Source organism: Lissotriton helveticus, chromosome 7 (assembly GCF_964261635.1).
Source record: "Lissotriton helveticus chromosome 7, aLisHel1.1, whole genome shotgun sequence".
Lineage (NCBI taxonomy): Eukaryota > Metazoa > Chordata > Amphibia > Caudata > Salamandridae > Lissotriton > Lissotriton helveticus.
The window spans coordinates 1,209,765,247-1,209,783,536 of NC_136068.1; the positions used below are offsets into that span (position 1 = coordinate 1,209,765,247).

General features: G+C 43.8%; 1 protein-coding gene across 1 annotated transcript in view; it reads right to left on the reverse strand.

The window, feature by feature from the left end:
• Nucleotides 1-18,290, reverse strand: part of SCPEP1 (serine carboxypeptidase 1) — a 243,017-nt gene that overhangs the window by 17,510 nt on the left and 207,217 nt on the right. The window contains exons 11-12 of the mRNA XM_078654401.1: nucleotides 16,555-16,692; nucleotides 11,824-11,987 (exon numbers count right to left, since the gene is read on the reverse strand). Of these exons, the coding sequence (XP_078510527.1) occupies nucleotides 11,824-11,987; nucleotides 16,555-16,692 (302 nt within the window). The remainder of the gene's footprint in view (nucleotides 1-11,823; nucleotides 11,988-16,554; nucleotides 16,693-18,290) is intronic.

Consider the following 18,290-nt stretch of genomic DNA (forward strand, 5'->3'; position numbering starts at 1 on the left):
ACAGAGCACGTTCCTTTAGAATAGCCATCTGTACAGCAGTTAAAACCTTTTCTATGGTGGGAAACCGCATCTCAGCCGAGGTGTACAAGTGTGACTTGTAAGCAATAGGTACTGTGTCACCTTCATTAAAAGTGAGGTAAGTGAAACCCACCGTCCCAGGAATTATTCTTATGACCAGGTTGGTGTGGTTATCACGAGTCAGTAAATATTTAGAAGCGAGCAGATCAGCCTGCAAGGATTGCAAAATGGCTGAATGCTCAGGCAGCCAGCAAGATTTTGAGAAAGTTGGTTGTATCAAAGCATACAAAGGCTTGATACGCTGGGCATATTCCGGAATGTAAGTTCTGCCGAAATTCAAAAAGCCCAGTAAGGATTGTAATTTTTTCAGAGTTGTTGGTGCGCGCAAATGTGCGCACTTCTCCAAGAAGTGAGGAGCCAAACCTCTACCTTCATTGTTGAGCTCATAGCCCAAAAACAACACTGTGTGTTCAGCAATGTGCGATTTTGCAAAGTTGAATTTGTAACCCATGTCTGCGAAGTTGCAAACAAGAGAATTTACTCGACACAGATGCTCCCAAATATCGTCGTCTGTGAGATATATGTCATCCACATACGAAAAAGCATCAGGGTCGAGTGCCTCCAGAATAGAGACAATTCGAGCGGTAAATACACCAGGACTATTCTTGTAGCCCATTGGAAGACGCCGGAATTGCTTTTGGACTCCAGCGCTTGTAAAACTGGTCCATTGGGAGCTAAAGCTGTCCAATCTGTGGGCATAAAAACCATTGGATATGTCAAGCGTTGTCTTGAAACGCTTACGCACGAGACTATCCACTAGGGCAGAGCCGTGGGTATTCTGTACTGCACAGTTACGGCAATGCGAGTTTAAATGCCGGTAATCCAAAACCAAACGATATGATCCGTCAGGTTTATTCACAGTAAAAAGGGGATTATTCATCGGTGACACACACGTTTCAATAACTCCCTGATATTCCAATTGTTCAAGGATTTCCGCGACGGAAGATTTTGCTTCACGCCGAATGGGATATTGAGGTTGAGGCTGCGGCTGAGACCGCAACGGAATTTCGTGGCAAGGCGACAATTTATCCCAACCACATTGGTTACGGTACAGAGCCGGCGCGAGAGCCCGAGCCCACTCTTCTGCAAAATGCTGCGCATGCTCTTTCGAGACAGTGTTCGCGAAACTGGGTAGGATTACCTCCTCCCCTCGCGGCGCCGCGAGCACAAAAGGTGGGGGCCAGTCAGCCTCCGAAAGTAAAATATCATATGTAGAAGACAGATTCTCCCAAAATACACCTTTAACGGTACGCTGTATGTCACCTTCAATTAACAGGACAATTTCATATAGTCTTTCAGGGGGAGCAAGTCTCGTATCCGCTGTTTCTATCACAACGTAGACATCAGTCGCTGTCACCCTCAGTAGTGGACGCAGCGCCTCTCTGACTATGGTTATCTCCGCCGCGCTGTCCAGCAAGGTCAGAGCCCACGTCAGATTCCGAAGCCGCGTTCTCACTATCTGTGGCATATCGATGCGCTGTTAAGGCTGCGACTTTCTTTTTCGCAAACTGCGGACGCCTAGGCGTAGAATCCTCCTGCTTCACTGCGCCGTCCGTCTGGCGGGACTGGCCACGTCCTTGTTGGCCACCACGTCCACGTCCACCCCCTCCTCCTCCACCGGTCTTCGGGGCCGATGTGTCCTGAAAGGAACGAGGAGAGCGTTGATCAGAACCCTGAAAACGATCAGGCGATTTAATCATCGCGCGGTCGCGCAAATCATAAACTTTTTCGGGTGGCGCAGGAGCTTGTATTGCAGGAAAAGTACCCTGAGTCTGCGTTGTCTGCTTCCCCTGTGTCTGTTTTTTAGGCCAATTTTGTTTCTTGGACTTGGGCTGGGCATCTGTCACTGCAGATTGTCCCTGTGGTTGTTTTTTCTCCTTCACTGGAAAATATTTCAGACCCCTACTTGTGCGGCCAATCGTTTTATAAGCGGCCACCACAATTTTTGCTAACTGGCGGGGTTTGTCGGCATCGGGCAGAGCAGCCAAAGCATTCGACACCTGAAAGTTAACTGCATCTCCTTTAACATTGGAGAGAATGAGATCACTTACAATCTCAAAAGAACCACACAGGCGCATACCCAATTCAACCGCTGCCTCTGGACCGTGATCATTCTGAACACGTCTAACGATTTCAGGCAGGGCAGTCATAGACGGGGTGCCGAAACACCTTGTATAAACTGCCGCAAATGTTTTTCCCCAGCTGTCACAGTCAGCAAGTTCAGGAGTAATATCCTTCGGTAGAGTAATCGTTAACATTCTATGTTTATCAGCAGGAGTAGAATTCGGAAAAACCGCCTCCAGTTGATCAAACTTCTCTGCTAGCCAGAATGGGAAGTCATCGTTGTCAACAGGACGCGCACCAAAAACCGAATTTACCATCACTGGATTGAGACGCATACCGCCTCGTTCCATGGGAGCGGCCGCACCCCCCTGGGGACCACCAGGAAGATGTCGACCGATGTATTGCACTAAAGCACGAATCACGGAAATGGAAACTACATGCAGCCTGCGAATTTCAGCCAGGGTGCAAGCCCCGTGATTCGGGTGCGGGGTAAAGCCACCCAACGCAGGCCAATTAGTACCTGGAATTGAGAGTGGACCTAACCTCGCAGGGGACATAGAGTGGGGGAGGGCGCCATCAAACCAAACTCGATGCTGCCAATGATCAATAGGTATTTCCAATGCCCTGTACGGCGTATATTCAGCTGGGACATCTGAGGCGGTGTAGGAGTGGAACAAACCAGAATTAGCGTCCACAGCCGGAAACGTAACCCAAGAGTAAAACAACTCGTAAGGAAACGCCGGATCTGCACATACCACGAAAATCACAGCCATCCCATCTACTGGGACCTGGTACGTCTGAAGATGGTTGCGTACCGCTACGCGACTATGCTGCGCAATAGCCACCGCTGCCGCCATTACAGAACTGGAAACAAGAAAAAACAAAGAATACTTTGTAGCACAACTGGGTAGTAATCCAAAGAAACCGTTTAGGTAAGAATCAAGCTTGAATAAAGACCTATTCCAAGAAATAGGTAGGTTTCACCAACACCCCGTTTTCCGGAAACGGAAGTGAAGGGGTTAAGGCATGAACGATAAACTACTCGAGTGTCATGATATAAGACCACCGAAACCGTTGGGCGCCATGTTGCAGGGTTTCTGTACTCACACAGAACTGTGCACAGAGGAGTGGAACCTCGGCAAATTAGGGTGTCCCAAAACTTACCTTAGCAACCAACTCACCCCTTACCGAGCTAGCTACAGTGTCTCATTGGACATATCAAACACCCAATGTTTAGACAAACCAGAACATGAACTTACAGTACCTCAGGGTACGTGGGACTCATGAACACTCTTTCGTTATATTATCATTACAAACCAGAACATGGAGTAAAGAAGACACATGTGCATTTGAAATGTTTATTTACTAATGCCGTCTTCTCAGGCGCAGTATCTTAGATAATACAAGTACACTTATTATCAGTAGCAAAATTATCAGCATAGTTACTAAGACATAAAAAGCGAATGGTGACAGCATGTTAACATGCTGTAATGAATAAGAGTTAACAACACTTATATCTCACCCTCCCTAACACATATATTATATTATTATCTAAGAAGGTCTCTTTGGGTTGTTTTAGGGCGGGCCCATACCTTAGTGTCCTAGCATGAAGGAATCACATCAGCATACACCAGCTCTCTCTGCATGTGCACCGCATCAAGTGTGTTAACAATTCTCGTGCAAAGCAATATCAATCCCGCCTCAAGCCCAAGTTGGCAAAGGCTGCACTTGTGTTATGACTATGAAGGCGTGGAGATCAGACCTCATAACAATTCCATATCGTGTTGCTCCTGAAACTTCAGCACTCTCCGTGCAGACATGGTTTATTAAACAAAACTGATATCAGAGCAATAACATATTATTCTCACATACACCACGGCAAACCACTAGGTTGAAAGCTAAGTCAACAAATAAGGGTCGTGTGCAGAAGTTGCAAGAAAGGAAAAATGGCGTTTAAATCCGAAATGTACCTATGCTAACTTAACACGATATAAGGATATATAGAAGCTATACAACAAGAGAAAAAGCACCTCTGCAAGAGACTTTTTTAATTGAACTGAATCTTCTCTTGTATGGGTATGCTGTAACCTACTATTATGTGGACAAGGAAGAAACTCGCCCCTCACCCCATATTGGTTTCATCATTATTACAGAGTGGAACTTGTGAGCAGGGCAAGACAAGGTAGATTTGTATTCAGGGAAGTCTTGGCTGTTATAAATGTCCTGAAGTATAAATCTGCAATACATTTCATGTTTAATACTGCCAAGAGCAATGCTTTAAAGTATGGTTTAATTGGGTCCTTATCTAGCAGAAGGACTGCTTCTGTATTTTGCAGCAGTCTCAGTTGTGTCTCTAGATAGGGCTACTGCAGTTAATACAGAGTATTTGCATTGGCAAAGCCAGGAAAGGCGCAAGACAATACAAAAGAGCAGTCTGCCTGTTTTCAAGTTGAGAAAGTTGATTATTTGAAAAACCCACTGTGGAGGCCTTGGATGAAGAAAGCCAAACTTCATAAAGTAAGCCACCTACAGACAAAAAGGAGATCTTCATCTCAAAGATAACATCTGGTCCACTCGGCAGGTCCTCCCGCAAACCTTTTGCTTTCACTCCTTCGGTTTTGCTGAATTAGTTTTTGTAGTCTTTTGCACTCTGCACACTTTGCGACACCTAATCAGTGTTAAAGTGCTCGTGCTCACCCATGTAAATGTGGAAAAATTGGCTTATACTCGAGTGGCACACATAATCTACTTATAAGTCTCTAGCAAAGTGGTACTACGCGTACCCAGGGTCAGTAAATTTAATACTACTAGTGGGCCTCTAGCTCTGATTGTGCCACCCAGTTAAGTAGCCCTTTTAAACATGTTTGAGGTCTACCATTGCAGCTTGTAGGTGCAGTTTTAAACTGCTATTTCGACCTGGTAAAAACATTAACCTTTTGCCAGGCCAGGGCCCTAGACCGCCCATAGGGCAGGGTACACTGTATTTAAAGTGTTGGACATGTGCGTTTAAATTTTACATGTCCTAGTAGTAAAATAAAATCTTTCATTCGTATTTCACTATAAGTGGCCTACCTCTACCTAAGGATAACATAAGGCAGAGGTCTTCAAACTTGGGGGCGGGCCCCCCTAGGGGGGCCTTGAGTGATCTCAGGGGGGGCGCCAGGCTCTGGCCAAAAGAAACATTATGCTTTGTTTTCAGTCTAAAAAAATGAGCAGCAGTAAGCACGTCTGTAATGGGCCATCATTCACATCCTTTGTCATTTAAATCCTGGCTGGGAGAAGGTGTCAAAAGGGAAGGGACTTCAAATTTTCTCCAAGACCCACACTGCCATTTTGAATAACCACTCTGGATCCTTTGCACATTAGTAAGGCCTGCCTCACCAGAATAGTATGTTTGGAAATCATGTATTTGTTTGCATTTCTAAAACAGTGACAGAACTTAGCTGCAATGTTTAAATAAGTCTAGACATATTTAATCATTGCCAGTTAAATAAAATAATTGTGAAATATTTTGAGGGGGGGCCCGGCAAATTGTTTTTCTACACTGGGGGGGCGCGTAATAAAAAAGTTTGAAGACCACTGACATAGGGTAACTTATTACATTTAATAAGTGATAACATTTGCTTGGATATTTACAACAAGGGGTGGTGAGGGACAGAGTCTCTGAATTAAGCAGAATACTCTCACCCAGTCAAGAGATCTGGGCTAGATCCAACACCGTTTTTTAGCTCATTGCACCATCCCAGTTTCAGAACCTGGCTGTATGCAAATTAGTCTGTCCCTGGCCCAGTGCTTCATGGGAACAGGGAACATTTGCTTGGAAGCAGGTAGGAATGTCATGTTTGGTGCCTGCAGAATTGTAATTTAAGTCACAATTCGGAAAATGCCACTTTTAGAAAGTTGGCATTTTCTTGTCCTAATCACTTGGTGCCTGTAGCCTGTCTCTTGGGTCACATGACTATGTGTAGTTGGCAGTTGGCCTTTGTGTAGTCGCCCCAGACAGCCACAAAAGAGAGGGTCTTGGTGTTTGCAGGATGGGACCTCCTGACTTAATGAGGGCATGCATTTTTCACCTGTCACATTTGCATTCGGAGGCATTGCTCAGCTCACACACAAAGAACTTCACACTATCCTACTTTGCCTGCAGGCTGGGACCAGGAGAAGGAGGCCTGAAATTCCAGACACTTCTGTAGGGTGAAGACTCCAGACGTTTCTTTCACATCAAAGTGGGCACCAGTTATCAAAATGGGACCCTCAGACCCACTCTTCAGTACACCCCTTGATGCAGGGACATTAGAGAGGAAGGACTGCTCTCCTGGCTATGCCCTACCCTGAAGCTTGAGGCCTACACGAGAAGGAAAACTGGACCTGCTCCTTTTATCCCAGGCTACCTAAGAGACTCCAAGAGCTAGTTAGTTGGGCTCCTGTTCCAAGCTACAGGGACTCAAGAAGCCCCAGAGGCCTCTCAGTAACTTCCCAGCTGACCTACAACTGGACCTGCCTGAGCCTCACTGGACTACGCTGAAGTGAGTTCCTGATCCCAAACAGGTGCCTTCCAGCTCCTGGACCCTTAGTGTGGCATCAGTTGAGCTCCTCCTAGACGAAAAGGAGAAATCCTTAAGTTTTAGGCTTTTCACAACAACGAACATGCTAATTTGTGCCAAGATCTTTCTGCCTGCGCAGAACGCCAACACAAAGCTCAAGTGAACCAGACTCTTTGTGCTACAGCAACAACACAAGATCTGCACTTCGCGCTACAGCACTGATAGCCCATGGTGACCGTCAATGTGAAGCTCCAGCAACGACCGTCTGCAATGCCCAACCAGATCTTCGCGATGCAGCGATGACCATCCACAATGCACGACCTGCTCTTCGTGCTACTTCGATGACCATCTGTGACGCTCTCCTTGCTCATTGCAGCCTCCTCCACTGCAAATGAAACCTTTCAAGATGGACTGTAGAAGGTTACTTTTTTAGCTAGACTAACATGGTCCCTGTATCATGCCCACACTCCATCACAGTCAGCCTGAACCTGTGGCTTTTACCTGCTGTCTCACAAACAAAGAACCGCGAGTGAAGGTTTATGCTTTTATGCACTATACTTACCGTAAATCTTTGAAATTGCATATCTTCAGGTCTACCCTTTGGTTTTGTCTCATTTTGGTGTCAAATAATTTAACTTTTTATTATTCTAAATTGGTGTGGAATTTGTCATGTGTTGTGTTTTCACTTTATTTTTATTTGAGTACTGCACAAATGCATTTAAGCTAAGCATGGCTGCTTTTGTGCCAAACTACAAGAGGTGTAAGCACAGGTTAATTTAGTGACATTTTGTGGCTTACCCGGACAAGGATTGTGGCTGTTGCTCGAATAGGGTTTCACTCCCCTCAAACAACCCAATTTCTTACAATTCACATCTCCCCCTTCCTGATTTGGTGAATGGCACATTTCAAGAGACCTAGGTCAGAGTGTACAGCTCAAAGTGAAGCAAAGTTTTTTTTTTTTTAATACCTTATGTTTTTAAGATTAATTTAAGGTCAAGTTATAAACATCCAGTGTGCAAATGGAAAATTGCTATGAAGGAGAAGATGCATCCAAATTCAAATGTACTTGACTTGGTTGAGACTACAAACTTATGAATGCCTGAATCACAAATCAATTTTTCCATTGAAGCAGGTACATATTATTCGTTATTGTGAAATGTGCCAAGTACAGTGGACACAGCAAATGTAACCAGTTGAGATGATGTTCCTCTGAAGGGCAAACTCACATACCATAAACGGGAGCGTATTAAGAGGTAGAGTAAGATACATGTCCACCAAAGCCACCTACCACTTCTGTCTGAAGGTCTTTGTGAAAGTATTCAACAGAACAGCAATCACTGTTTAAAGGACTATTTACATAAAGTGAAGGATTTAGTGAACTGGCATCACAGCATTTTAAAATAAGGAAACATTGCCAGTGAGGTATTCATAATGAGCCTCCAATGGCTCGAAAACAACGGGAGTATCTGCCAAAGATTTAAGAGAGAATGTGCAAGGGATTAATAGACGTACTGATTTATTACATTTAATGCACATGCAGCTCAAAGGTCTCTTGATGCTTGATGTCAATCCTCTAGGTATGGATTTATTGATCTGAACTAGAGACATATCGGTACAAAAAGGGGTGGTGATGGACGAGCATCTGAACCAATCAAACACTAAACCCAGTCAACAGATCTGGGTCTAATCCATCACCGTTCTTTAGCCCACTCTGCCAGCCCAGTTTAGACATGGGCATACGCAAATCAGTCTGAGCCTTTGCCTCATGGGAACAGTTCAGCCCGAACCGACAAGCCATGCCTTCCCTGGACCGGACTCAAGCTTCCTAGGACCGGTTTCTGGCATTACAGCCGTCTTCAGTCAGGCTTGCTTGAATCCAGTGGCAAAGTGAGCAAGGGACTCACCCTGCCAACTTATGGCGAACAAAGCGGTACAAAAGGGGGTGGTGATGGACGGAGCATCTGAACCAATCAAACACTCACACCCAGTCAACAGATCTGGGTCTAATCCATCACCGTTCTTTAGCCCACTTTGCCACCCCAGTTAAGACATGGCCATATGCAAATCAGTCTGACCCTGTGCCTCATTGGAACAGTCCAGCCCGAACTGCCAAGCCATGCCTTCCCTGGACCGGACTCAAGCTTCCTAAGACCGGTTTCTGGTATTACTGGCAGGGTATGCTCAGACGTGAGTCCCTTGCTCACTTTGCCACTGGATTCAAGCAAGCCGGGCTGAAGACGGCTGAAATGCCAGAAATCGGTCCTCGGAAGCTTGTTTCCGGTCCAGGGAAGGCATGGCTTGGCAGTTCGGGCTGGACTGTTCCCATGAGGCACAGGGTCAGACTGATTATCTCCAGAGTCAGCCAGCTCCTGCCTGATTTTTCTGTATTATGTATATAAATAAATCATTCAGTTTGTTGCACATCTAGGCAGAAAGAAGTTTCCTTGAATCATAGTCAGTAGGAGCTGTAGCTAATGCAAGCTGCTTAAGCAGGTCTTTCTTTTTTACAATGAGATCAGTCCAGAACAAGTTTTTGTGTCAATGATCGTTCTGTTACATTACTGTAACACCGAAGCCCGAAGGATCTTATCCTGTATTTTACAGTATAATTTATCTTGACTCAATCCTGTGATTGGCTTGCGTCATGGGTTTTAGTGGAAGACTATACCACGGCACAATATAACTTTGAACCCTAGATGTGAAGGTAGACACAGTTCCAGTGAATTAATCATTTATGCAGTTGGAGAACATCTCAAAATCCTCACTGCAAGATCTGTGTTGGTTCAAAATCTAATAACAAATTCAGATCCAGCCACCAAATCTGTGTTAAACCCGCAGGTATCAGTCTGTTTACAGGATTGTTACACTGGGCCAGATGGTAACTAGGCAAGAGCATATGGAAAGAAACAAGGAACTGGTTTTACCACAGTGACCTTACCATATGTGAACGACACCATGAGCATACATTTTTGTTTTAAGTTCAAAAAAAGCTTCAAGAATATGCCCTCTGATGTGTGCCAGTTCTAAAGCAGTTGATCAAATCCCATGTCTGCCAATGCCTTGGAACATGCACTGGCTAGTGAGTTAAAGGTGTACTCTCCTTTAAGTCTATAGACAATACCAATGACTGATCACGACCAGCACTGGCTATTTTTGACTTCCTGTGCCTTCTTCTCAAACAAAGCTTGGATGTTCTCCATCCACTTCTGCTCTTAGATGTCCAACACAGAATTATTTCTGGCAAGGCTCTGTCCACTCGGACCAGAGTAACTATTGCACACTTCACTTGTTTCAGAGGAATACATGCTTTCATTCTCCAAAGGAATTACTTACACCCAAGATATCCTTATATTATCAAGGGATGTCACAGTTTCTACCGAATTAACATTTCACCGTGCAGAACCATCCTCATTCCCCTTCACTGAAATAAATTATACTACACCACTTTTTCGCTGGTGGGATAGTACTGCTGTCAGTGTAGGAAGGTAAATGAGCTTTTGTCAGAGGCATAATCTTGAGGATGGGTGGGTATGGCCGCTTTAGGCTTGTCCCAATCTCGAAACACAGTGATGGAGAAGCTGGGGAGTAGAAAGCTAGAGGATCCTGGAGGTAGAGTATGGGTTTTTGATGTGTCTGACCACATGGAGAATAATACCTAGAAGGATAGGCAGAATGCACTCACTAGCCCCAGTAGACAGGGCAGGAGATGCTAGGGATTCTGTTATCTGGCTAGGATTGGGAAGGCGGTAAAAGGCATGCTAGGGGTGAAAGGACGAGAGAGCAAGTCTTTCTCTAACTGTGGCGTACTGGGTGGTAATTCAGCTGTAGCCATGGCACACAAGGACAGTAGATGTGGGCAGGTTCTCATGCATAGTGAGCAGCTACAGGAGGTTACTTCCATCTGCTCGGATAGACCCAGGGCGATTACAATTGTATTAGAGAAGCTGGAAAACAGGGACACACAATGGTTTATCTAACTGTCCCTAGTAAGCAGTGGATACAGCAAGCAGTCTTGTTAATCTCTACGGCCCAACACATGGAAAACTTGAGACGCAACTAGCATCTCTTTAGTTGAGCAACATGCAAGCAACTCAAAAGTTGTGGACAGCCAGACAACCATCAAAGCTCAATCTCTGGCCTCCAGAAGGCATGTAGAAGGAGGTGGGGGCTAGTTCATTGCTCTACATCAAGGAGATAGGAACGAGTGTGCAGGCTGGTTTCTCTTGGGAGCTTTTCAAATGGAGGACAGGACCGGTTTGCTTGGTCCTTATTTATGACAGGTGATCATTCAGGAGGTATATACGTTTCTGCTTGGCACTGGTGGACACAGATATAACAAACAGATAGGTTATTCCTTTCTTATCCTTTTGGGCAGGAGGTAGAAGGTGATTCTTTCTCCGTTCTTGTAAAAGGGTTTCTGGAAGTGACAATTAGCTCCTCTGCGATCTTGGGCTCTGCAGCATAGACAAAGGGGAGATGCAGGTTGGAGCTTCTAGACACTGTAAAAGGAGTGTGTTATCTCCCTCTGTGTTGAGGTGTCGCGCTCCACTGCCTGTGTCTCAGGTGATCTGGTGCTGCATTTCATCACTGAGTTCTGGGGTTGCTGGGTGACGTTGATGTTTCTGGCATTCTTAAAATGTATCTATTGAAACTATGTAGAACGTTGAATTTATCTGATTGAATGTGGAGCTGCTTTAAATAACTCCACAACCGTGTAGCTTAACAATAAATACTTTAACTTACCCTGACTCCGCTGATCTTCACTACAGAGTGCAAACTACCTGCTGAGTTTTTATTCTCCGACTGTGGCGGGCATAGTAGTTGTAAAGGCAGGATTCTCTGTCTGGCCCTAGTAGGCAGTGAGCAGAAGATTGCTCATGCAGATGGGATGGATGATAGTGTTGTGGGCTGGTTAATCCCTCTAGTCCAGAGGCCAAGAACGATGAAGGAAAGCAACAGCTGCCTTTACCATCAAGCTGCTATTAAAGACCGTTGTTCTCTTGAACATGCTCATTCTCATTCACAGTGCTTACACTGGACTTACACGCAACTAGTACAGTGTCCAAGGGAGTTTCTTTACTAAACCAAAATGTTGAATACATCTATAATGAAGAAATCTTGCATATATTTAATTTACCATGTGCCCCGCCTTCAGGATCCAGTAAAAGGCAAGGTTTTCATAAGACTTGTGGAAAGCTGCTGTGTATCCTGGTGCTGAAGATACATAAAGAGGTTGCCATTTCAACTTTCTAAACTGGTCGATCGAAGACCATTTCAGCTTCTTTAGCCACATCTCCTGACCTAAAACAGAAACATACAAGACATTAAATGCTTACCTAATTCTATATATCACTTGGTGACGGTATATTAGTAACTATATAACATTAAGTTACTCATGCAACACTGGGTGTGCCCAATTTACACAAATATAAAATCAATCACAGAACTGACTATGTTACTGATAATCAGAAGTCTGTCTCTATAGAACATGAACACCACTTCAAGTAAAACTAGAGCAGCAAAGCATTTCACACAGCAAAAAGAAGAAAAGAAAAGATTTGGAAATACATGCACTTTTTTTTGCTCTAGCTATCCCAATGGTAGTGTTTGTTCCATATAAATATAACAAGAATAAAACACTTTGGGCTAGATGTAGGTAACTCTAATTTACCGACTCATAAATACCGAATTTTACCGATTCGGTATTTATGAATCGGTAAATTAGAAGGAGGGAGATGTAGGTAATTTTTTTTTTTTTGAATTACCGAATCTGTAACATTCGGTATTTACCGATTCGGTAAATACCGTACCCTGCAAGGGTGCAGGGGGTGTCACTTTGACACCCTCTAGCACCCCAAGTACAGGCTTGTGTGACATGTGGCACACATACATGCCCTAAGGGCATGTCTGTGTGTCATTGCACAGGTGTGCATGCACAGATGTGCATGCACACCTGAATTCGGTATTTTACCACCCAATAGGATTGGGTGGTAAAATACCGACTCTTAAGGGCCTGTGGCACTCTTAGGAGTGTCATCTACATATGGATTTACCGAATCGGTAAATATACCGATTCGGTATTTTACCGATTCTGTAAATTTACCGATTCGGTAAATTTACAGAATCGGTCAAATATAGGCCCCCTACATCAGAAAACCCTAATACCGGTTGGTAAGGCCGAATTCGGCCGTTACCGACCGGTATTAGGGCTCCTACATCTGGCCCTTTGTCATGAAGAGATGGTACCTTTATTATGCAAGCTACCTAAGGAAGAAAACTGTGCAATCTAATCCAACTTCTTGACACCTGAAGTCACCAGATGGCCCGTTTCGGAAGTCTAGAAAATGATCATACAGCTCAAACTTCTTACAATTTCTTAAAGGGATATGATTCGTCAGTGCAGTGCCTTTCATATATCAGATGCCTACAAACTAACTTTCTCTCATTTCGAAAGAAAGCTATCATGCAGAGAGAAAGTCCATCACCACGTTCTCTTGTACATACTTGATTCCTCCTACTATGAAGATGTTACAAAGAAAAAAGGTGGAAAAATTGCAGGAAACCCAAGTTTTAACAGAAGAAATTGCCAGCACAGTCTACCATGATTTAGGTATATCCCTTGAGAGTGCATGCAAATGATTACAAACAAAGCACCTTGGGTGCAATGCATGCTGTTAATAAGGACATGGTTTTGGAAAGAACATTGTGTGGTTTTAACTATAGTGAAAAGAGAGGGACCTTGATGCTCTTTTGAATCCTGCAGAATGTGAACATGCAAGACAAAGTTAAATGGGCATCAAAAACACCAAAGGTATTGGTAAGGGAGCAGCACAAAAGCAACTGCATAGTAGCCGAGGAGCCAAGGAGATCTGGCGGGTCCTGATTAAGGACCTTATATACACGCAGTGTTCTCTTAACATTAATGTAGTGCCTAATATTCTTGAACGACTATACAAGCATTTTAGGAAAGAACATGTGAGATGCACTCTCCTGACCTGCATAGAAATCGGAGAATTTTAAGCAAGAAGATCCGGAGAGTTCTTTAAATCACGTTGTAGTGATAGAAATGGCTTCAAAATCCTAAAGAAGCACGGCTATAAGAACCTCAGAAGGGCAAAGCTCTTCTTAAGAATCTGTTTTTGTCTGCCACACAAGGACTGCGTTGTGTTAGATAAACTAAAGACATGCCAAGACTCTACTGTGGAGAAGGTATCTTTTCAGCAGATGACTTTGAAAAGGAAAAATGGAATTTCACACAAGAAACAGCATGAAAACAGTTGAGCACGTGTATCCTTGAGCAAACGGCTCTGGTATGTGAATTTCTTTAAGCATATGGGAGCCTCTTTTAGATGGCTGCTTCTTTTCTTTTTCCAATTAATTCTGTGGCATATGCCTGCAATAAATGTAAACATTCCACTAGCTTACAAATACCAGACTCATTGGCTTTGCCGATTTTTGCTTTCATTGGATCTTATACTACAATGTCCAAACGTTAATTGTGGGGCACAGTACTATATTGTAATTAAGTTGATAACACAATACTTTGGAGATATTTTCTGTACCATATATTGTGTGGTCCTCGTAGATAACAAAAACATTCAATAAAAAATTCAGATTAAAGTAAAATGGCATGTTTCCTGTGCTTAAAATGTTTGCTGTAAATTAACAATCAATCAGTCTGCCGCTTAAAGCACAAGACTTAAGTGGAAGCATGAGAGTTAAACTTGTTTTATGAAAGTGGAAGGTAAATAGGCAAGTCACCTAGACAGGGGAAATGGCTACACTGGTTGTAGTTCCACTAATAACTCGAAAAGATGTCCATTTATTGCTATCTACTGGTCATACATATACAAAGCAATCCAGTTTCCATAGTTTCTGCTGCCCAAAAACTCTGGAAACACCGGGGACAATAATAAGGCATAAGCTGGTTTCAATCTGGGATGCTCTGGGGGACTATGAAAGGCATAGAGGTCTCATACCTCCTGGGCTCAAGTTCTCAGGCTAAAGTGAATGTCTATTAGCAATGTCCCTTAAAGTAGGTTTCTCAGAATAGCAAGAGAAGGAGGCTTCCGGTAAGTCTTCGTTAAGAGGACTCAGCCAGAGAGGTTGCGTCACTGCATATGGCTCATAAAAGATCACTCAATCGTTGATGGGAGGATTGGATTTCAAGGGGTACAAGTAAGAGAGGTTGAACATCAAATGTACCAAAACAGCAGGTACTAACCAACTGATCGCGTGTGGTTGGATGTGCTCCCTTGAGCAGGCATGCACCTAGCAATGAGGAAAGGTGGACATTTTATGCCTGGACTCATCCTTAGTCTCTGGAATTAGGGTGCATTTTACCACTAGCCTCCAAGAATTACTTGTAATGCTGTGGAGTGGGAATAAGGATCACATAACTTTTTGAAGGCATCAGCTTACAGTTGCAGGGCCTACTTCCGGATGCAGTTTAAGACTCTAAACATTACCATTAGCAAAGCCCCTGTGGAAGACCCTGAAGGCCCTCTGAGATGCACCCAACCTCAGGATCACCTCCAGTAGGAGACAGTTTACGCAGTACCCTGGAGCATACTCCAGGTCATAGCAGGTTGACCCTTACTTTGTGGCAAAATCCTTGCTCTTACTGTAAGCGCCAAAGTAAAACAGCTGGTGCAGAACCTTAGAGCAAGCTCAGGTGCAAGACTGTGTTAATTAGGGAAATTCCCAGTGGAGGACCACTCACTGCCCCCTCCCTATAACTACTGCTAAGATAGTCTTTTTCTAAACTAAAACTGGGAGCAATCATAATTAATCAAATCCGAAGAATTAAGGACAGTAAAATAATGTCAGATGGCACTTTCCTTGACTCCAGTATGGGATGGTTAGAATTCCAGTAACTTGACAACTGCCCCCAATGTATGTTCCGGCCTCTGGACACCAGTGACACGAATATGGATGGATCAATCAATCAATAGCGGAAGTCTGTGCCACCTAAACATTGCCAGGAGCACTGAAAAAACTTTCCTTTAACATGGTAGGTTTTCTTGTGATGACAGCATTGTCTTTTGTAAGGTGTTGCTCATTTTGTACAAGGACATGGACTGATTTTGGCGGGCACACCATTTTTCTTGATTATCATCTCTGGGTATCTAAGGGGATAGAACCTGTATTGCATACAGCTCAACATTAAATGACATTAGCACTATCAATGAGGCAGGTATAAAAAAAAGTTTAAGGTTGAATCTGATCTTGTGCTTCGATCTAATGGTTTTCCTTGGGCATCATAATTTTAAGTTTACTCTTTAACTAATCTAATTCTTAAAGGAAAGTACCAACTGGACACTGAATTCATCATATGTTATCCTGCATTCTGAGTTTCTAATCTTCCACCCCAGACAGCTCCTGGAGCATTCTTTTAACTGTTCAACCCCTCCACTGTGAGAAAGTCAATTGGTCAAAGGCAGTATTTGGTCGTTCATTTACAGTACAATAATAGTATTGTGGCTGTGGGACAACAATGGGAAAACACAAGAGTAGTTCTAAAAATGTACTTAGTCACTTGGGTGGCAGGTGCTACACTACTAACGTGTAGCCAATTTGCTCTGACAGTATTAAAGATTACCCAATATGGTAATGGAGCAACAGTAATTGTCAATCACGCTTTTTTTCATTCAAACCATTGTAGGACAAAGCAGTCACATGTTCCTCTCATTTACAGGGCCCAAAAAAAACTGACACCTTAAAACAGGAAACAGAAATTTTAAAATAGATAAGCCCAAGCACCTCAGTGAACATTCCCTAAATTATGTGTTTAATACACAGGAAGCACCAAACCTTCAGTAACCAGTTGTAACACATGAAGATGCACCTATCGAACAACATTACTTACCAACCGTGTCCACAATGAGATCAAGCTGACCGTTGTACACCGTCACATTGACTCTAGCGGTCAGAAGCTCATCCACCATGTCAATGACTGGTTTCATGAAATCTTCAGCCATGTTCAGAAAAACATCATTGGCTTGTCCTAGTCACACGAAAATAATGAAAAACGAAAATGTGAATGTTTTTTGGTATATAACTAACAAAATGTGACAGTGAAGGTTCCATATGGTAACTGAGTAATATATAGTTTAGAACAGTATTTTACTATTGAAAGCTACATCCCTTGTGGGGTCATACAATTTCTGCCTCTTTCTTTCTTTTTAAGTCCTGGTGATTTGTGGCGCCGCTAACTTCTGAACTGAACGCAAAGAGCCTTTACTCATTATTTTAATCATTAGCGGCATGCAGATGACAAGCTTCATAAATGTGTACAGCTTGTTTTATCAGCTGTAGGAATCTAGATTTTCAGCTTTTTAAGTAACAAAATGTTTCCAATGTTAAATATTGAACATTTAAATAAAGCCAATTCATTCCGCAAGAAAGTCTCAACAGGGAACAATTTCCTAACTAATTCGGAGGGGCCTTTCCTGTTAAGTACTATAGCCTGTTCCCAAGGGCTATTCCGGTTGTTAAAGGACCTGAACCCAAGTTATAGGCACAAGCCACAGGTGAGGGCCTATAACAAGGGGGTTGAGCTTTAACAATAGGTATAAGCCGAGGTAGAAGGGCTATAAGACTATTAGAACATCCCACCCCCTTGGCTGCCGCCTCAATCAGGGCAGCGAATTCTTTGGCAATCATAGGACGTTATGATCGCCAAATGTGGTCAGACATGGCTGGTCTGATTGATCTAATCCCAGAAGATAAACGACAGGAGGCTCGGAAGATGTTGATGGAAGTGGAGCGTGCAGCTGCAGAAACCCTCGACTGCGCTTTGGACATTGCAAATACAAATTTTAGACAACTGGCAGGGGCTGCAGTTCTCAGGCGTCAGGGCTGGCTAAAAGCTACCACTTTTCGGCCTGAGGTCCAACTAAAAATTCTGGATATGGCCTATGATGGCGAGTCTTTGTTTGGGAAACACAGACGAAGCCCTCCAGGCAATCAAAATGGACACTGATACCGCAAGATCCCTGGCTTCCCCGCAGTACAAGCGGGGATCTTTTAGAGGAGCTAGAAGATGTGGATATTCCTCTAGAGGAAGCTATTACGAAAAAAACAGACAATATCAGCTTCAATACCGGCAGAATTATCAGTCTTCCTACCGCCTGTCTGGTACAGCTAGTTTCTCTCACCAAGGAGGCCGAAAACGCTCCAACAATCAAGGGCAAGATACTCACAGAAAACAGTGAGATCAGCCGGGCGCCACCCTTATTTCCTGCCCTCCCTGTGGGCGCGAAAATATCTGGCTTTCTACACTGGTGGCAACAGATTACATCCGATCAATGGGTGCTAGACCTCGTTCAACATGGACACACCCTAGAGTTTGTCACCAAACCACCAACTACTTCGCCCAGGGGACCCCCCCCCCCCTCGTCTTCACTTACTGTTCAATGAGGTTCATTCTATGTTCCTCAAGAACGGTCACTCTTTCAGAGATTCTAAGCTGCCTGAACGAGGGAGATTTTATGGCGTCTTTGGACATGGAAGACGCATACTTTCTCATCCCAATTCACCCAAAACATCGAAAGTATCTCCGTTTCACTGTGGCTGGCGCCCACTATCAGTTCAAAGTACTCC